Raw genomic sequence first — 21,366 nt, forward strand, 5'->3', positions numbered from 1 at the left:
AAATAGATTACTGAAGCTGTGCACTGTAACAAAAGTATCTACCATTACCTCAGCCTTTACTGCAACCTTATTTCCACTAGTCAAAACAGGATAACTTCACTCCCCCGTGTCCCCGCCCATCATTTTAATCATACTTACAAATTCCTGATGTGGTCATGTTTCCATCAGAAGAGAGACTTGTGTTTGATAAAGTTCAGTGTGGGAAGAAGAGTTCTGTCAGGAGGATCATCATCAGCTGACTGAGTGTGATCAATCCCAGTCACTGGGTTTATCATTCATTTATTCATTCAACATTAATTCATACTCATTATGCTCTTGAAGGTTGTTGGGAGCCTGCAGTTGAAATAGTTTTGCACTTCTGTTTTTAAGATCTCATATGATAAACCTATACAATCACCCTATTTCTTAATACTCCTGCCTACAGTTATATAAGAATGGCAGTTTGTCTCACAACAAATTTCGAAGTTTAAAAATACTTTCACAGTTGTTTTCTCCTTAGATAATCTTTGAATCGTTGGATTTCCGACAGCACCTGAAAGCAGCAGTGAACAAAAGGAACCCGGCTCGACTTCCGGAACGCCCCCTTCGTACCAACCTTTGACCAATCAGCGGTGGAGAATCAGCTGATTTTGTCACATGACCATCGTTAACATGCAAGTAGCCTACTAGCATAACAGCTCAGAGGAAAGCAGCAGCTAGGAGTGAATATAAACCCTAGTTTTGGGGGAAACAGCACAAAGAATGAGTAAGTAAATTCACTGAATGTTCGCTAACTTCTAAGCGCTTTAGCACGTATGAATGTTAGCTGTTACGGAAGTTAGCTAACTTAATGTTTCAGCTATAGCCAGTCAGCAATATTTTTAAGCTAATGCTACCGCTAATGGTGACATTTGGGTGGCTGTCAAATCTGAGAGGAGACGAACTGGGAAGATGGGGACATTTTTAAAAAGCATAGTTAAAGACATGTCTCGTCTCTCCGTCTGAACACAGCAGCAGCTGATCCATGTTTGTTTCACAACATGCCCGGTGTGTTTGCACAGACAATTAAAGGTACAGATGATGCGATTAAACTGTGTATGAAGTCTCACATCTGTGGTACAGATGTTGCCTCTGAGTGACACCGAGTGTGATAAACGAAAACATGCACAGATAATGAATTATTAACAAGCCAACAATGCTAAATTCACAATTTCTGGTTATCGTATGACACATTTACGAAGCAAACTTAAGATAAGTGGTGATAAAATTGACAAGAGTGCTTGAAATTGCAAAAGAAATTATGCTGCAAACAATATAATGCAAATACATATATTGCAGTCAACATTATCATATCATGTTGTTCGTTTAAACGATAATGAAGAAATACATATGAAATAAATACAAAACCAGTTATACATGACATGACATTTGTTGTCTTACATCTGGAGAACAAGAATTGTTTGCAACAAATTAAACAAGGAAATATGAATAGAAAGTATCCAAAATTTGAACCGAGAGAAAATTGATATGATTTGAGTGTATGCATGTTTAGGAAACAAAGGGTTAGGACTGAATTAAAGAAAAAAGGAAATCATTGCATTTCTGTGAAAGGTGCACAATGTAGCTTTGGGGAAGAAGTTTTAATGAGAAAGAAAATTTGTGATTGATTTTGACGACCGACTAAACAAACGCTCAAACACAATTTCATATTGTTTTCCTTAGTAGCTTCCTCTCTAGCTTTAAACATTGTTGGTTAGGACCTAATTCCTCTCTGAGACAGTTTAATTAATTATGAAGATGAAGAAATATTTAGAATTTGTATTACTACCATATCAATATAGTGTTGAGTATGAAGCACAACCTTTCTGAGTAAGAATTTGTTTTCCAAAACTACACATGTACCTTTAAATGGAACTTTAAAACAGAAGATTTCCGACACACGTTTCAAAGTGTATCTCCATTTTTTTCTTTCTGTTGCAGGTGAAGAAAGCTCAAGCATCCCCCTCGGCTGTATGGCAGAAAAAGTGCCTCTCCGGTTGTGACCACTGAGCAGAGAAATGTCACAGTTGGAAGTGAAGATGCATCCCTTCGGCTGTGAGTCAGAAACCTCCCTTCAGGAGCTGTTTGAGTACTTTAAGAGGTGCCTGCAGCATGGAGAGTGGGAGCTGGCCGGCGCCTGTGTGCCACAGCTGGTTGACTCAACGGGAGGACTTTCAGAAAAGCTGCAACATATAATCAAAGCTATCGTCTGCCATCCCTACAGTTTAAAGTGAGTCATGCAGCAGCATGTTCACAAGACATCAGGGTTTTACTTGCATTTAAATTGTGAAGTGTTAGAGAATCAAATGTAATGCAGTATTATGAAAATTCTCATTCTAAAATTGAACTCTTATATCTATGTGTTATTTGTGCTGTGGATTTATTGTGTGTTTATTTTGTAGATGGGAGTCTGTGGGCAGTCCACACAAACTGGCTTGGTTTTGGCTTCAGGTTTTGGAGAAATGGAGAAAAGAGCAGGTAATGCTCTTACTTCTTTCTCTGTTGTGCTTATTTGACTTACGACAAAGCCACAGGCTTTAGTCGAGATGCCTCAACCTGCATGTTAGTGTTTGAGACCACTTTTGTTTGTGTTAAGTACAAAACACAAATCTTTCTTGGAACCACAATGACAATATTGTGTCTTTGGATGACAACAGAGTGAAACAATATCTCTGTGCTTCCTCTCAGGTTCCTCCTCACATCAGAAGAGAGCTGGAGTTCCTGCTGCTCCTGGAGGAGCTGGGGTCAGAGGGCATACCAGAGACTGTTCTCAAGGTTAATATTATTCTGACTTTTGTCTGTTGTTGACCAAGTAGTAAAAACGTGATAAGAGAGTTTCTTGGCTTCTTTGATTGAGACAGATTGTTCCACTGTTGTACATGTCGAGACATAATTCAGGCCTGAGATAATGATCTTTCTGCAGGAGTTGCATCGGGCCTTTTTGGACGCACAGTCTGAACAAAACGCTCCAGATGGCTCAAGAACAACAGAAGCTGCTGTCGAGTCTTGCCTACGAACCTTATTGGAGAAAAAGAAGCCCAGGCTGGCCCATTCTTTATCACATTTCTTACAGGTAGAGTAAAAAATACTAGAACAATAGAACGGCACAAAATTATGACAGAAATATGAACTATACAAACGATGTAAATTTAGGAATGTGCCTCTTTTAGTATGTGTGCATTTTGCCCATCTTCACCAGGACCAGTCATGCACGGAGGACCAAACTCTGCAGCACACGTTCATCCAACACCTGATGAAGAAACTGGGAAAACCAGAGAGAAGTCTGGAGAAGGTGGAGGAGTGGGTGGAGGAGATATACACCGTGCTGTCTGTGATGCCGTGGAGCCCTCGTAAAGGCGACGGGCAGCTCGAGGCGCTGTGCGAGGCGCTGTGGGCAGCCAGAGACGGGCCCCTGAAGGAGGAGAGGATCCTCAGCTCGTTGCTTCGCCCGCGGTGCGACGCTCTTGTCTCTGCGTACTGTTCCGCCTCTTTGAGGCTTCAGAGGGATCATCTACTGAGGAACGCGCCTGAAACACAAGGTGGTCTGAGTGTGTTCAGATCTAAAAGTCATCAACAAATATGATTATTTTGGTTCATCAGGCTTTGCCCCATTCTTAAACTAAAACACGAATTTAATTACAAATTGGTGTTATGGCCCTTTAAGCAGTATTCATGTTGATCGGTATGCTTTGTAAAACAGCTTCTGAAATCAGTTCCTGTAAATCAGTTCCTCCTGTGAGCTGTTTTAGTTTCCAGATTTGTTTCATGGTTCTGATGCTGGTTATATATTTATAGCCAGAGATTTGGCTTTCTCCACGTTCAGTTGGCAACACCCCTTTTCCTCTATTAATCACCCTTTCAATCACACTTCTGCTTCTGTGGCTGCAAAACAGTTACATGTGACAAGCAGCTGGTCTTGTCTGCATTCGTGTAAGTGTGTGTCTAAACGCATGCAATGCAGTGTCCAACAATAGTTTATCCCTATTTTCTTTTTTTTACTTAATTTTACCAGGAACGTTCACATAGAGATTTAAAATCAAATCTTTTGCCGAGACAGCAGCTTTAAACACACATTAAAGAACAAGTGACGAGCTTAAAACAAATGATTTCACATTAACGAAACAAGCGACAGACTTAAAAACAAGCAGCAAATTACACAAAGAGAAGGAATTTACCAGCGCTCAGTAACAGGAAATGTGCGCCCAGTGGTCAAATAGTGCTTTATCCTATTTCCTATATAGTTTAAGACTCTTCTCACACCGAAACATAATTTATCCACGTGATCGAAGGCTGCTGATGAGTCAGTAGAGAACAGGAATAAGGAGGCAGTTTGTGTAATATGGTCCTGAAAAGAAAATCATCATCAGCAAAAATGGGAATATTTAAAAAAAAATCTTTTGCATTCCCTCTCAAAATTTTACTTAAGTTATTTTATTCTTAATTTTTCTGCTGCTATCTTGTCCAGGACTCCCGCGCAGAAGACAAATTGTATCTCAGTTAGACCTTTCTGGTTATATAGATGATAAACAAATCAATACACTTGCATAACCTTTTAGATGACATTTACCTTTGTTACATTGTTGTACTTCTTGCTTTCACTACTTTCCTCCCAGCGGACCTTCCTGAAGCCGAGAAGCTGGCCCTCAGTTTATGTTTCCACAACGATCGTCCATCCATTTGGAAGACTATTTATTTCGAGTGCCTTAGTCGTGGAAAGCACTTCCTGGAGCAGGTCCTGGTAAGTGCTCCGGGAGGAATGGAAACATGTTAATCTGATTTAAATGTTTTTCAACCAGATTTGAATCTTTGTAGACAATCTAATTCAATAGCTTTGTAATGCAGCATTTTTGTGTAATTTGTACTAAGTAAAGCTCATTTGCGACCTCATGTGAGGAAATTCAGTAATGTAATAAGATTGATTACTTCCTGCAGGTCACTGCGCTGGACCTGATTAAACACGAGGAGTTCTCTCAGCTCAGAGACTTACTGAAGTTGGAGTTTCAGCCTTTGTCCCGTCTGCTGTTGCTCCTGGGATGGACTCAGTGTCGCAGCCTGAGCTCGGCTCAAACGCTGCTCAGCATCCTTCACCGAGAGCAAGTCAGAACTGAAAACACATCTATGTGAATGTCCTCCTCCATAGCCATTCAACACTTTTAAGTGTTATGTTGATATATTTATCTTCTTTTCAGGCACCAGCCAATGACTCTGTTCTGCAGGAGTTTGCCAGTCTTTTGTCCTCTCAGCTTAGAATACTTGAATGGTGTAAAAACAACAATCCGTAAGTATTGTTTGGTTTTCCTTTTTTGGAGTTAGACTGGCGTTTAATCTTTGTTTATTTCTGATCTTTACTACTTTTGTATTTTGTTTAATCAGAGGGATTTCTATGGAGGCATTGCTGGCACAGCTTCACACTCTGGACAATCACTCTGCTCTCTATATTCTGCACTCCCTGACTCCTTTGGCTCAGTTTGAAGAGCGCAAGATACTAGATCTGCTGCAGCAGCTGCCAAACTCCCCAGGACCAGGTCAGCATCTTCATCGTCTCTCTTGTTGTTTGTCAATTAGAGTCTGAAATTCATTTTGGGGTATATTGCAAAAACAAAAATGACATTTTTTTTTCCCCCTGCAGAAGACACAGTCGGTTCTCTCAGTCCTGGTGTGCAGAGGAACATTGTTTTGTTCCAGGGTTTCTGTGCCATGAAGTACGCCATCTGCGCTCTCTGTGCAAACGCACATAAATACTCAAATTGCACCGAGTGTGAGTCCACGCAGCAGCCGCAACATCACCAGCCCACTGAAACAGAAACTGACAAAAACCGAACCTCAACTTCCTCACAAGGTAGGAAGGCTGTTTTTCTTTACTGCAGCAAAGCTTTATTTTGATGGCTCACGTAGGTTGAGTTGTGCCTTGACCTGTCCGTTTACTTGTCTTCTTCTCTGGTGTGTTAGTCAAGAAAAATGTTACTGTACAGAGCACAAATAAAAAGATTCAAACTCTCTCTATGTGAACTCAAATGTTTGCAAATGTTTTCGCTGCCTGCATAGCCGTATAATATTAGTAATACAAACATCACAAATCCAGACTGTAGTCTTTTTCAGTTCTCTTCTTGTACGTCCTCCCCTGCTGCACTGAAGCTTTAATTTGATGACAGATGACAGATGAAGCTTCCTGTCTGCTAATTTTGGCTGGTTATCATCTCACTTGCAAAAAGAAGTGTAGAAGTGTCATGGGTAAAATGGATTAAATATACATACATGTCAGTGTGTGCGTAGTTAGAATTTGTAGTGTTTCACAGTGACTTAAAGGCATCTCTACATTAAACTTTATTTTTTTAAATGTACACTCATTATGAATTTGATGCCGACAACATGAAAAGAACCACAGCGTCCCAGCTTTTTTTGGAATCAGGGATGTAGCGCTGACTGTCCTTGTTCTGCTCTGTTTGTTGGGCTTTCCAGGTTGCCATTTGTCGTTCCAGCACTACCTGTCGGAGTGTCAGCTCTATCTGGAGGCCGTACCTGCCATGTTCCGCCTGGAGCTCCTAGAGAACATCTTCTCCCTTCTTTTTCTGTCCAAGGCGGACTTTTCCCAGCAGATCCAAAAAGACACAAACTCAAGTCTGAACACAGGCAACGCCGCTCAGTCAGACTGTTCATCTGACGCAAGAAACACAAATGTAGGCTTGGGAAACAAAGCAAAGACAGATGAGACTGAATACAGCAAGACGGAGAATCAACAGCAGCGTTCAAGTTCACCAACAGCAGCCCACCGTACTCACCTGGACCTGGGGCACCTCATCCAGGGCTGCAGGGGTTTTCTGGTTGATGTGGCAGCCATGGAGGGTTTTATGAAGCTGCTGAAAGAAGGGTTGGAGGGCATGTGTGTGGTGGGCCAGCAGGAGGGACAAGAGGCAGGAAGAGCGCTGCCTAGAGAGGCTGAAGCAGTGGAGAGCCTCGGCTGCTCGGTGACGGCTGACACATTCGGGACGCGCCTGCAGAGGTTATCCAAACGCACTGCAGAGGCTCAGTGGAGGCTGCAGATCATCAGCAGCAATCAGGGCAGTGGAAACGGTGAGATGGGCGAAGGCTTAGCTTTTACTTTTAGTTTATTGGTTGACCTTTGCGTGCAAGACAACGCAAATGACAATCAAGTACAACTAAAATTCACTGACACGTGACGAGAGACTTAGAAATTTGGCGTTCATTCTTTGAGTCTTGATGGTAAATTCTCTTACAGGTTCAGAGAGTCCTCTCCAGATGTCAGCGGTCACCTCTCCCATCACTCCTCTGGGTCGCAGCAAGAGCTCGAGCCTGAGGAGAAGGAAGAGACCAGGGAGACAAACCTCCGTGGAGAAACACAATGGAGAAGTTAGCACGAGTGCATCAGGTAAAACAAAAATTACAGCCTGTCGTTTAGATATGTACGTGCATTGTTTCTGTGTTTTTGTTTTCTTTCATCCTCCTTGAGAAACGATTAAGTTTCTTTGTTCTTTGTCAGATGGTGGAGGCGGGACAGTGGGAGGTTGTGTGGAACTGGAGGTTTGTCCATGCGGAGGTTCTCACAGCTGGCTGGTCCCCGCCATGTTGTCCCCTCCTGAGTCTCTGCTCATGTCCTGCATCCGCCGAGGGAACTTTATGGAGGCACATCAGGTCTGTGTGGCAAGCTGGACACAAAAAAAAACGTTTTTACCAGCCTAAAATGTCATGTTAATGTAAACATATGTCTTACCATCTGATCCAGCAGCACTCTTACAATAATTATGTTAATGTCTTAGACGTACATTTATTAGCTCAGTCTTGTGTGTTTCTCTGCCTCTCTGCAGGTGTCCCTGGTGTTTGATCTGGAGGCGTCTGCCTGTTGCGGTGAGCTGGTGTTCATGGAGCACTACAAAGAAGTCCTGGTAGAGTTGGGACGGGTGGAGCAGAAGATGGAGAGCCAGTCGATGTCTTCATCCTCATCCTCTTCAGAGGGTTTGGGGACAGCAGCTGCGTCAGGCACCGGGAGGAGTCGGCTGGGCAGCAGTGGCAGAATGACCCTGCAGGCCATCGGAAGTGCTGCTGCTGCAGGTCTGATATTTTTTTTTCTTCATTTTTAGCCTTGTTTTGCAAAATGAAAAGAACATGTTGAACCATTTGTTGAAGTTGTGATACACCCTGTATCATGTATTACTCAGGATCTGACTTCTGTGTGTGTTTTCCCGGCAGGTGTAGCTTTCTACTCCATCTCAGACATTGCAGATCGGCTCCTCAGCACCCCTGCTCACCCGATGCCCACACTGGAGGAAGGCTACTGGCTGAGCCGCTGCTCTTCAGACCCCTCTGGCCTCCTTTATACACTCTTGGAGGAGCTCAGCCCAGCAGCCATGGCTGCCTTTGACCTGGCCTGCTGCCACTGTCAGCTCTGGAAGACGTCCCGACAGCTGCTGGACACGGCGGAGCGAAGGCTCAACAGCAGCCTGGAGGCTCGAGGTATATAACCTGAATTTAAGGGCTATAAAACAAATGTATTCTATAGTGGAGACTGGAACAAGACCAACTGCAATTGAATGTGTTTATTAGCAGCTTTACACAGGTAATCATTTTGGTTTTCATTTTAAATCCCTTTCTGTCTCCCCAGGAGTCAGAGTTGACCTTAAAGTTCCCCATTCTGAGGGTATCTGTGGATTACCCATGGTGTTACAACAGATCAGCAAGATCCTGAATCATTCTGCCACAAATAAGGGCTCTGTCAAAACTGGTGAGTAAAAGAGCTCAAACATTTCACAAATAGATGCGAAATAAGGGACTGAACATAAATAATGAGCTGGATGGACGGAGTAGTTTCTCTGTTACTGATCCACTCTTGTTCATAGAAGCTGTCGGGGACGACCCGGTGTATTCCAGCCCATTTGGATGCTGCATTCAGGAAGTGCTGCTGTGTTGCCACCCATCACTGAGAGAAGAGAGGATCGCTGCTTCGCTCAGTCGGGCTCAACGTCTGGAGACAACCCTGCACATTCTGAGCAGTGCTACAGACGGCACAGGTCGGCACAGTAACCGTGGCTTTTCAGAGGGTTACATGGCGAATATTTCTGAAGTTTCCAACCACGTTGAATGTTTTAAGCATTCAGTGAGAAAGTCTGAACATTATTTAAGTTTCCTCTCATTTAACAGATGGCAGTGTGGGCAGTGCTCTTCTGGCAGAATTGGTTGAACAGGCCAATCTGAAGCAGTCGGAGCTGGACGCTCATCCCGTGCGGTCCAGCATGAAGCAGCTGCTTCGCTCTCTGGACGAGCTTTGCCCTTTCGAGCCAGACGGAGATCTTGCCAGACCAGATTATGTGCGCAGTTTCCTTGACTACGTCAACACACTGGCATCTGTGTTAGTGCGCAGCCTTGGTTCTGAAGGTAAAATCGTTTGTTGTTGAGGAGGGATGATGAGCTCTTTGGGTTCCTTTTGAGAAAGTGTCGCCTTCTGTATTTGGCACTTCTTTCAGAACTTCTCTTTAAGTGCATTGTCCTCTTTGATTACAAATTCTGCTTCTTCAGTGACTTTTCTTCTTCTTAAGCCCGTTTTTGTTCTCATTTCCTTCTCTCGCTGTTTCTTTTAGACCAGAACAGTGAAGTCAAGCTCGGGAATCCACTGCTGGTTTTGCTTCAAGCCCCATTTCAGCTTCTCTCCCACCTGCTGTTTGACAGACAGGTGTCCCCTGACAGGTAGGTACACTGGTTAAGCCCCATCAGTGTCAACAAGTAAACCTGTAGGTTGCGTGCTATGTTATCACCCTGTTGCAGGTGTGTGCGTCAATATAGAAATAGTCTTACAGTGTGCAATAAAACACTGAAATCAAAATACGTATTGGGCATGTCAGGCTATAGATATTAAATCTTCTATTCATTTTAGTGTGAAAGCGTAAATGTATGAGAAATTTAGATAATAAACTTTAAACGGCTTACCTAACTTTTGTCCGCAGAGTGCTCTCCTTGCTGCAGCAGGAAGGTCTGCGACTGAGCGTCCAGCAGGTGATCGTCCAGCGATGCTGCGACACTCTGCCTGTCTGGATCACCTGTCCAGCTGATGAAAGAGACTCCAGCCAGGCCAAGAAAGATGACGTATTCGGTGTTGCCAGCTTGTCTGTCCTGCTCCAACAGCACGCTCAGGAGCACCTGTCAACTCTGGGCCTCACAGAGCCCCAGTCTGATGTGAGCTCTGAGTCTGAGGCCTCAGTGGAAGACATATCAGCTACAACCAGCACCCTCTCCACCTCACCCACGTCGTCATCATCTCATTCATCCCCTACATCGACCTCTTTCCTCCTCACACCGTCGGCCTTGTCCTTCCTTAAGTCTCGCTCACCTTTGCTTGCCACAATGGCATGTTTAAGCGCCTGCAAAGGAGAAACCACCAGGACACAACCCTCTGGATGGTCTGGCTATTTCCGCAGCGGCCGTAAAGAAGTCGTGTTAGATGGAGAGCAAATTTCTCGTGAAGCAGACAACCTCCTGAAGGAATTCCCCATTCTCCGGGCTTACCTGCACAGCATGGCCGAACCAGTGCTGGGTACTCTACTGGACGATAGCGAGGAAGGTTCTGCTGGACTGGGGGCTGTTGTCTGTGGGAAACCCTTGGTCAGCCTCCTGCTGTCCGGGCCTCAAGAAGAAGTTGCCCAGGCTGTGGCTGCTGAGGCCTTCCAGAAGGCCCTTTCCTCCAGGAACCTCGGCCGAGCCCTCAGTCTGCTGGAGCTGTATGGGCAGGGCTGCAGCCAGGAGGGGGCGCTGAGAGACCGTCTGCTTGCCTGTGCCGCACTGGAAGGTAAATGCATTTAAACAAAGACAATCCGTGGAGGCTCTCATGTGGCTCTATTATTCGATCCAACCTAGTACATACTGAGGTTACTATGCGTTGAAGCTTTCTTAAATGTACTACAAAGAGCTTTTACTTGGTCATAAAACATTCTCAATTAAATACTGATCCCTCTACATGACCTACATACATTAAGCAAACAAGACTATCAGCCAACCAAAGTGTTTTGCTGTTTATCTGATTTTCTTTGTCCAGATGGAGTTGAAGCCATAGGTGAGCTGTTCCGCGTGCAGGATGCTAACCTGCGAGCCCGTGTGGCCCTCCAGGCTCTGGAGCGCTGGCCTCTGTCAGCGTGCCTGGAGCTGCTGGAGTTCTGCCTCAATGACCCGAGCACAGAGACGTCACTGAGAACGGACTTGGAGCTCAAGAAGAAAGAACTGGACATCTATCACTGGGTAATTCTTAGGTCTTCTCACACCTGTTTGGTTGGCATCATTTTAAACTATGTTAACATCATTTGACTTTCCATGCTGACAAGTGTGTTTCGTTTCTTCTCAAAGATGTTGAATTTGCATCCCCCGCTGCCCTGGGCTACTTGGCAGGAGCTGAGGACTGAGTCTAAAACAAACTCCGAGTCCATGATATCAATGATGCTGGAGGCCAAAGTGCGTACAACACACCTGCAACAGTTTACTGAGCAAACAGTCGCACATTGTAAATCAGATGTCAAATAAAAAGTACATTTTGCCACCCAGTAATCTCAAATCTTTGTTTATCTACATGACATAATATTCACAATCTCTTCATTCTCTGCAGGAGTTTGCTCTTTGTACACAGTGGGTTGAGCTCTATCCCGTGTCTGACCAGCTGAGACTGCAGCTGAAGACTGAGCATCTGCTTCACCTGCTGGAGCAGGGACAGACAGACGAGGCTTTCCAGGTCCAAACCACTAAACTTCTGGTTGACTTTAGGCTGAAATCAGTTTATTAAAACGTGGGTTAATGTGTCAGTAATTTGTCAGGGATGACTCAGTCGATTCCTGAGATGACATTGATACTACTGGCATTCCTCTGTGCAAAACTACTGGATTTCTGTGCATTTATGTTCCAGAAAACTCAAATGAGATTTATTAACTATTATTAACTGATTCTAATTAACGTAACAGGCAGATGCACATAATACACTCTATTTTTTTGCCATGGGGGGGAAAAAACAAGTGTTGAACCTTTTCAGTTTCTCTCTCTTTGTGTGAATTTCCTTAGTCACTTACTTATTTATTTATTACATTTTAGTTACTCGAGGGCCTCTCAGATTTCGTGGTTGGCCTGGACGTTTGTGAGCGCGCTCTGGACTGTCGCCCTGGGTTGGCTGCCTGTCATTTCCTGGCTGACTACCTCACCCTGCATTTCCAGAGGCAGGTGTCTCCGGCGCGTCGACGACACATCCACGCCCTCCATCTGGGCTCAAAGGTTTGTGAATGTCGACAAACTTATGAAACAGCTATTTACAAAATAGGCTCCATGTTGAGTAACTCCAACATTGTGGGTACTGTATGTGTGTAGTACTTGTAATTTTTCTTAAGTAAAGGATCTGAGTCTACCACTGTTCATATTTTAGAGATAATTATCTGATTAATTTGTTGAGGGGATTTTTCTTTTTGTTTAACTCCAAGTAGCACTTTATCAGCAGAAGTTCACGCACAGTTTATTCCCTTCCTGGAATTGTTATTTCTCAACACCTTGTGTGTTTTCCTTTCACGGTTACCTAAGTCATGTCTTGCAACTCAGTCCCACCCCCAATTTTGCATCATTCTAGAAACCCTGGATTATCGAAAAAGGTTTTGCAATTTCGTAATTCTTAAAATGTTTATCTTTGTACAGGAAATTGTGCCTTTTCTATTTCACATGCTGGGAAATGTTTTGTTTTGGGTGTATTATCTTCTGCAGCAGTGATGTGGTCAAGTTTAAACACATGTATTAATAAAGTGGTGTAGACATTTATGTTCAGTCAGACTTTATTTTACTTGGAGATACATTGAGATAGAGACATGATCTGTAATATAATCAAGTGATCATCTGGTGGTCAAAGATGTTGGTTTAACACTATTAAAGCACAATTCTGCATGAGTTGCTCCATCTACTGTATCCAGGTTGTTCAGTGGATTTGTTTTCTCCTCCAGGTGTTGCTCACTCTGCCTCCTGCTGCCAGGCAGGACTATTTCCCCCTGCTGTCGGAGCCCCTGCTGATGCTCGAGCAACTGTTGATGAACCTGAAGGTGGACTGGGCAGATGTGGCGGTGCGAACCCTGCGGAGCCTCCTAATTGGTCAGGAGGCTGGCTTCGGCCCCGAGGACATCGATAAGCTTCTGGCAGACTACGCCGGCAAGGCCCTTGACTTCTCCTGCGCTCCCAGAGAGCGGTCTCGATCTGGTCAGTGTTCAGTGCACATTGTATGGCGACAGTCACAGACGCATGTAAAAGATTATAAGTATCAGTATAAGCACTGAAAGCTGGCACTGAAAGCTTGGTCTTGAACATATGCTCTCAAATAACTGACACAAATTTATACCAACTTCAAAATACCCACTTTTCTTTAATAGATTCGTGGGATCAAAGTGAAGCAAACAAAATGTTCTTGTGCACCCAGATATACTGTGTTGTAGCAAAATCAAGGTCGTGTTTTAGCGCAGCCAGTGACCGTAGATAACACCATGCTTTTTTTCCAGACTCTGTAATCAGCCTCCAGGATGGGCTGATGCAGTGTCCTGCTCAAGACAACTGCTCCCAGTCATCCAGAATTGAATCTCCAACATCCTCCACAGGTGAGCATGTTTCACAGTAAGGATATGAGGTGTACATTCCTTCCTTGGTTGGTATTTAAACAGCGCCTAAATCATAAAAGAAGAAATGGAAATCCCCCTTTCTACGATATTTGATTTAAAGAAATGTGAATGAAGTTATTTTTTGGTCGGTGTCTCTGTTGTAAATTTAAGATGAAGTTCCTGCTTTGAAACATCTTTGATTTGTTTTTCTTTATTGTGTTTGACATACAGGCAGCACCCCTACGCACACACCTGCCTCAAACAACACAGACCGGGAGAAAGATCGAACTTCAGCGGGGAGGAAACGCCGCTCTTCTGCCAAATTCCAGCCTCCGGACCAGCCCCCAGCCCGCAAAGACTGGGTCCCTGACACCAAACAGCTCGTGTGCATGGTCTGCCAGCGGGAGAGATTCACTATGGTGAGACTCACCTGCGTTGAACTAATAAGAAGTTCTTGCTGATGTATGAAATATGTTCTCTATGTAAAATTCTGTAGCAGTTTCCCAACTGAGACAAATAAAGAAGGTCCTTCCTGATCTGACCTTAAATCTCCTTAAATTAAAATGAATTTTATTATGTCAGGACAATGAGGAAGGAAACTAATGTGAGAATAACATGACAGTTTAACAATATTTATGTTCCCTCAGTTACAAATGGTCGTTGTGCTTTTTTCTCTGCTTTTAGTTCAACAGACGACATCACTGTCGGAGATGCGGCCGTCTGGTTTGTCACGCGTGTTCAGAGCACAAGATGCCTGTAGAGGGCTGCCCAGGAGAGGAAGTCAGAGTCTGTGACCAGTGTTACGCCTACTTCCACCCAGAGTAAGACCTCACTTGTCAAAGAAAGCCTTATTTTTTTAACAACACAGGCGCTGCACTCACAATATTCACAGCAATTAATTTTGCTGCTTTTTTACATTCGCAGTTCTGACGACGAGCTGGAACCAGCTGAAGGTAAATCTTAAACTCTTTCCTCTTTGATATATCACAGTGACATTGATGCATTCTGAATGAGCAAACTTGCCACCTGGAGCGTCTAAAATGCAGACAGTCTTAGATCGGCTGTGATGTTGAGCTCTCACTCTCTCTCTCAGTGGCTGGAAGCCCGGTTATCACAGAAGAAGCTCTAGATGGGATGTTGCATCTGCCTGAAGTGGTCCAACAACAGATCCATCTCAGCACAAACCCTGCAGAGAACCAGCTGCTGAGGAGCGAGTTCTACTACGAACAGGTCTGACTTTTATGATCACACAGGATCAGTCATTACCAGGTCATTGCATTGGAGCTCGTAAGACTAATCACACACTTTTGCTAAAACCCCAAGGCTCCCAGTGCGTATCTCTGCGTGGCGGTCTTGTCTCTGCACAGTGACCAGACCGCCTGTGGCCACCAGCTCATCAGCCACTGCCGCTCTCTGTCACGTAAGCTGACCAATCCAGAGGTGGACGCCTGCCTCCTCACTGATATCATGCGGCGGCTGCTGTTCAGTGCCAAACTGATGTTCGTCAAGGTGGGCCGCAGTCAGGATCTTGCCTTATGTGACAGGTAAGATGTAACCCTCGGTCGGTGAGATGTCGACAGCTTGTAACATTCCTTTTTACTTGATATTTCACACTTTTCTTTAACTTTTTTTTGTTTCTGCAGTTACATCAGCAAAGTAGACGTGCTAAAAATCCTCGTGTCGGCCAATTACAAATATGTCCCCTCTCTGGACGACATTTTGGAGACTTCAGCTGTCGCGCGTCTCCGTAACCAGCTGTTGGAAGCGGAGCACTACCAGCTAGCAGTGGAGGTGAAGCATTTTGTGGTTTATTATTCTTTTTTTATTTCATTATTTGCATTTAAGTATTAGCAGTAGCATATTAAAAATACTGTTAATGAATGCAGTCTGGTTCCTGATGTACATCCAATGTTATGTGATAAGAAACTCTGAAGGCAAGTACTACTCGTTTTACTTGAAGTTGAATGCTGACTCCAAATTTTTCGGGGGACTTTCTTTTGTTTTTCTGTCACTGGTAATTTAGGTGTCCACCAAGAGTGGTCTGGACCCTGGCGGCGTGTGGCAGGCGTGGGGGATGGCATCCCTCAAGGCAGGGAACCTTTCAGTAGCGAGGGAGAAGTTTACCCGCTGCCTGAAGGCTCCAGTGGACCGCAACCAGCTCAACCTGGGACCCTTACTGCTGCAGGAGGTCATCCAGCACCTGGAGACCGACGTACATCCCACTCTGGCCACGGTAGGAAGACACTGTATAGTGGCAGCTTGCCCTTACTTGCTGAGACATCGATTATAGCCTATATTGAAGCAGATAATACGTGCTGGGCTTTGTTATTTCTGTAATATATCTTGCATGTAAACAAGTTAGACATTTCTCAACCTGCATCAGCCTCACCATCATTCCTGAATGCTTTTACATAACCAAATTAGCATTTTAACAAAAGTCTGATGTCTTTGTGCAGCCATGAACCTGTTCTGACTGGAATTCTGTGCAGACAGCACTTGGAAACTTGCCAAACACAATAGAAATTATTTAACCGACCATTTTTAAATCTTTCTGCAGAAAACGGTATGTTTTGTACACACTGTCACATTCAAACTGTACAGTATGTGCAGGACTGCTTCGCCCCCCTGCTCTGGTACACGACACCTTGGGAATGTCCCACGTATTGTTTGATGCCACCGGGTGTACGCTCTGTCACTTGGAGAGGAATGTGTGGCACTTGCACCAGCTTGTGGTTTCTATTGGACAGGATTACATGGGAGTTGCCAGTGAGGAGGCGTTGTTATGTCTGTGTTGGCCTGTATTCTTGCGCAACTTGACCTTATCTAACTTGGGATAAAAGCACCACTGCAATAAGATATGTTATATTAAGTCAATTGGAATGTATTACATAATGTGCACATACACATTCTCTGTGTGATGTTTGTGTTGTCCTTGTGTTTCTGTGCCTGTGTCAGTCTTCTGGGGAGGACATCTTGGCGTCCTTACGGGAGCTGGAGGACGCCCTGAACGAGGCCGGTCCTGTGGATCGACCAGAGGGTCAGACTCCAAACAGCAGCTTCCACCAGGAGTGTCTGTACTACCTGAACACATACGGCACTCACCTGGCTCTGATCAGTTTCTACATGCGACGCGACTGCATGACAGAAGCTCTGACATACCTGCTTAACAAGGTGATTTTTTTAGAATCAAAATAAAGACATTCAGTTTCAGGCATGTTTGGAAGCATTACTTCAGTTTCCCAGTATGTTTTAATCATTTAGTTTCATTTAATTGGACATCAACTGGCATCGGATGTCTGTCTGAAAATAGAAATTTCAAGCTTCTTTTGTGGTGTAGTTTGTCAGGAGTCAGAGGATCATCTGACCCAACAATGTGATTTATCACCCCTCTGTTGCCAAGATCGTTCATGCTACAAAACGCTATCCAATACACAAGGTCTGTGCGACTTTGGTTTAGACTTGGTCCCCTTTTCAATGTGACAACAAAGCACACCAAAGATCTAGCGCTACCAGCTGTAGCTTGATCAGTCCCTTAAAAAGGCTGAACGAGCAGCAGTGAATCCAGGGTATCACAAGTACAGAAATCGAGCCACTGCCGCACGTGCCACGACATGTTTTGTATGACACGAGTTTTTTTTTATTGTCTACGTGACTCAGGAGTGCCCAGATGAGGTGTTTCTCGAGGGTGTGTTGCAGCCCAGTCTCGAGCGGGGGCGTCTTGGCTCGCTGCAGGGGATAATGGAAAAACTTGACCCCGGCCTGGAATCATGCAGCCGCTACCTCATCGCCTCCTGCCAGTTCCTGCAGCGGCGAGGATACTTCCACACTCTGTACCAGATCCAGCAGTTCATGATGGTCAGAGTCTTTAAACTTATTTTAGATTTTGATAATAATTTTTCAAAATAAAACAAATAAGATGTGAGCTTGGTTGAAATACTGGAAATCAAAGGAACATGGTCTGTGCCTTAGCCAACTGATCCTTTGAGAAAAGGCAAGGATGAAGGAACATCTTGATGATTTTCTGATTTTGTAACACAGTCAAATAAAAATAATTCATGTAAGTAATATGTTAACTTGTGTTTTCCTGGACAGGATCATGTGCGCGCGGCCATGACCTGTATCCGATTCTTCACACACGGAGCCAGTTCGTACCTACAGCTGGGAGAACAGCAGGTATATCTCTTTGCTTTTCAAAACAAAAAAGAAAAGTTTCCTTGCTCATTTGAGGATTTTGACCATGTCATTGACCTTGTCCAGCGCTGGTTGGTCAGAGCCAAAGAGCACCTGAGGACGTACCTGCAGGAGCAACAGGGTCGGGGTGGTGGGAAGAGAAAGTCTCAGGTCAACTCATTCAGGAAGATGATGTCATCAAGTGACGTGTCCAGGTTATTTGATATATCCTTATTTCATTGAAGCGGGATGGAAATCAATCTACACTTTGGCCTATTTATCTATTTGACCTCTTTTTATTTTCATTAGGCACATGAACACAATTGAGCTTCAGCTCGAGGTGACCCGTTTCCTCCACCGCTGTGAGACCACAGCCTCCTCCAAGGCTCCTCAGACCAGCACACCTTCCCTCAAGTCCTCTGGATCCAACTCACCACCTACACTGTTCGGAGGAAGCCCCATGAAAGTTGAGGTTGCCTGCAAGGTGAGGTTCTAGTTGGAATCATCCCAGTACTCCCTATGATCCGCTTAACATAGATACAGTTTGTTAAGATGGCCGTCTACCTTACTGCTGATCTTACTCGTCTTGCTCCCGTTTTTTTTTACAGGTGATGCTCGGAGGAAAAAACATAGAAGAAGGTTTTGGCATTGCATATAGAGTCATACAGGTATGTTGTGATATTACATGTGTGACCTTATATCTAAACGTGTCCTCCTGAAATAATTTAGTCAATTTTGTGATCTTGATTTAGACAAGCAAACACAGTAAGATAAAGCTGTCATTAACTGAGTAACTCCTTATACAGAAACATGCAATACAGCAACAACAGCAAGCCGACACACTGAATATGCGCGGTAGAATTAATTTGATTTGCTTTGTCTCAGTGGCCTAACAATGTTAGTTTACTGTTTACTGGTTTTGGGTTAAAGGTTAAAAATGTTGTTTCCTCGCTCTCCTTCTGCCTCAGGACTTCCAGCTGGAGGCCCAGGCGGTCTACGTGCGGGCAGGACAGCGGCTTGTCCGTCAGAGGCAGTACGGAGCCGTACGGCAGCTGCTTAAATGTGTGGGTGAATCGGGCACCGCCACCAAAAACGACTGCGACGCCCTCATCCTGAGCTGCGTCTCCATCGCAGATAAGGGACCAGCTGATGTGAGTGACAGAAACCTTTGGAGTGTACTAATCTAACAAATCTTGATTATGTCTTGGCTTCATTGGGTTGTTCTTCCTTGTTGTCCTTTATCTGATTTAGGCCAAAGAGCTGGAAAGTCTCATTTTGGAGACCAAGCACACAGAGAGCAAGGTACTGTAAACTGACTGCTTACCATCATATTGTTCTCTATATGTCTCTATAACATCTGTTCATACCTGAGGCCTTTTAGAAAAAAAATACAGAAATTGAAATGACCCTGTTAGGTATTCTTTCTGACCAAAAAGGATCATCCTCTTCACATCTGAAATCAATATTTACATCCTCAGAAAGGTATAGAAAAGCAAACTCAGTGACCCCTCTGTCTGCAGATCAAAGCCTACCTGCTGTGCAGTAAACTGCGGCCGGCGTACCTGCAGGCGGTGAAGCTGGAGCCGAGCCGGGCCAGCCCGTTGGTCCAGGACGTCCTTCAGGCCGCTGAGGGAGCACATGACTCGGTGATGAAGAACATCTGTCACCAGTGGCTGGCCGAACACCAAAACAAGTCTTCTCAGCAGAGCCAGGGCCGAACCAACGCCAGGTAAAGGCACTGTCGGCCTAACAAGGGATTTCACTTACAGCGCTTAAAAACAGTCGAGCCGTAAATGAAGCGCAAATCAGAGGATCCAGGGTTTCTGGAGACTGTGTGGGGAGATGAATGATTAGATTAGCAGTTGTTGCACACATTACATGTCGTGTGCTCCCCGGCTGCAGATTAGTTACAGATAAGTTATATAACTTACCAGTTCGGTAGAGGCTAGAAACCCTGTTGATCACTTCCTCTTTGTGTTTGTGCAGCCTTCCCGTTTTACACTAATGAATCACCACCGTGCTTTATATCCATAACCCGAAACAAATAGCTGTTATCGCCCATCTGTAGCTGAGAGGGAACAATGTCACCGGAGTGACAACTATTACAGAAGAAAAATTGCAAACAGATTCTGTTACTCAGTATTGGACTAAGATTAATATCCTACCTCAGCCAAAAGGGAAAACAACAACTGACTGGAAGGCCTCTGCAGACGTGTTGCTTCAAAGTCCTCTTTTCTCGTTTTATTTAGATGTAATGAAGTGTTCTGCGGGAAGACGGTACATGTTCATGAAAGTGAATCTTGTTTTTGTAATCCTGATGAAGCCGTTTAACCTGTTTTACCTGAAGCTGTACAGCACATTTTACCGCCAGCTTTCAGGGAATGTTCCCTTTAGGTAAGGGAAATGAATATCATGCAGAATCTGAAGTATTTAAGGGCATTGAAGATGTTGAGAATTGTACAAGAAATCTAAAAGTTTTAGGTTGGATACAGAAAGGGACCCACTGACAAATCCTGTTACAGATGAACTTAAATCTATTATCTGGAAAAAAAATAACTCTCTAAGTCATCAATTTGGTCGCTGGGTGGCCACTTTTAGTCTCCTCTTCTGTAATAATCACTCAGACTGTTGCTAATTTTAAATTATGCTTTTCACTTAGTTCTCATAGAATACTTGACCTGTTTCTGTTTGAAAAATATAAATCTGTACAAATTAATTCACACAGATAACCATTCAAATGTTGTTGTTTTTTTTTTAAAAAAGGGACTGCCATATAGTTTTTTTTTTATGTGTAGTTTTGTTTTTGCCGATTTTTGACACGAACCTTCGCCAAAACAAAATAACAACATAATTGTATTGTCACCATAAAACATGTTTTTCGTTCACTCACCTGACAATCACCTGTGTTGCTGAAGCTGCCTTTTCAAGGATATTAGAATGTGTATTTCAGAGCAGCTCTGATTACATTGCTAAAATCTTTATTTAGAGATACTGTGTTTATCCTTTGTCGTGCTTACGTCTGCTGAACTGTTCTGAAAACCGGGACTGACGGCAAAAAAGTGTTGATCTGCCGATGAGATGAGAAGAAGACTTTCGAGAGGCACACACACGACATTCTTGCACTCTAATCCTCCTTAACTTCGACTGTTGTCTCATCACTGCCGCACTTTATACTTTAAGTAAGTTTAACAAAAAAATTACACTTCTTTTGGTGAAAATTGTAAAATATGAAATAGATACTGCATTGACGACGCAGGGACTGATGCTTTTGAACTGTGATTTCTCCATCCTGTGTAAAATAAAATGAAAATAACATAATAAAAGAAGATGTAATATACAAAATACGGAGTATATTGAGGTTATTTCTGCCTAGTTTCTTCAAATGAAAATGAAAACATGAAACAGACGTTTCAGTCACCTTGCCAGTTGAGAAAAACTGATATAACTTGACACTGTCTTCGAAATATGTAGCAACTGTCACCAATTGGCTAACTTAGCTTAGCATAAAGACTGGAAACAGGGACAGTTAGCCTGATGCTGTCCAAAGGTAACAACATCTGCAGTCATCACTTGC

General features: G+C 43.9%; 1 protein-coding gene across 3 annotated transcripts; it reads left to right on the forward strand.

Moving 5' to 3' along the window:
• Positions 1–619: 619 nt before the first annotated feature.
• zfyve26 (zinc finger, FYVE domain containing 26) lies at positions 620–21,134 on the forward strand. Of its 3 annotated transcripts, none has more exons than XM_030443743.1 (43): positions 620–745; positions 1,960–2,248; positions 2,421–2,496; positions 2,707–2,793; positions 2,942–3,091; positions 3,218–3,557; positions 4,632–4,756; positions 4,951–5,115; positions 5,208–5,296; positions 5,392–5,543; positions 5,648–5,857; positions 6,478–7,089; positions 7,256–7,405; positions 7,517–7,668; positions 7,842–8,085; positions 8,224–8,487; positions 8,636–8,755; positions 8,871–9,041; positions 9,172–9,405; positions 9,609–9,714; positions 9,972–10,810; positions 11,057–11,256; positions 11,362–11,466; positions 11,618–11,740; positions 12,094–12,270; positions 12,981–13,230; positions 13,527–13,622; positions 13,854–14,041; positions 14,307–14,443; positions 14,547–14,575; positions 14,716–14,852; positions 14,946–15,166; positions 15,266–15,413; positions 15,646–15,855; positions 16,578–16,793; positions 17,280–17,477; positions 17,715–17,795; positions 17,880–18,007; positions 18,102–18,276; positions 18,401–18,460; positions 18,761–18,943; positions 19,044–19,094; positions 19,313–21,134. In XM_030443743.1, exons 2-43 carry the CDS (start codon positions 2,037–2,039, stop codon positions 19,523–19,525), a joined length of 7,824 nt encoding a protein of 2,607 aa, XP_030299603.1. In that variant the 5' UTR covers positions 620–745; positions 1,960–2,036; the 3' UTR covers positions 19,526–21,134. The 3 variants fall into 3 exon arrangements, with proteins under 3 accessions (XP_030299603.1, XP_030299605.1, XP_030299604.1); XM_030443745.1 differs by having other exon boundaries at positions 11,060–11,256; XM_030443744.1 differs by having other exon boundaries at positions 8,874–9,041.
• The last annotated feature ends 232 nt before the right edge of the window (positions 21,135–21,366 follow it).

The sequence above is a fragment of the Sparus aurata genome, chromosome 16 (genome assembly GCF_900880675.1).
Source record: "Sparus aurata chromosome 16, fSpaAur1.1, whole genome shotgun sequence".
In the NCBI taxonomy this organism is placed as follows: domain Eukaryota; kingdom Metazoa; phylum Chordata; class Actinopteri; order Spariformes; family Sparidae; genus Sparus; species Sparus aurata.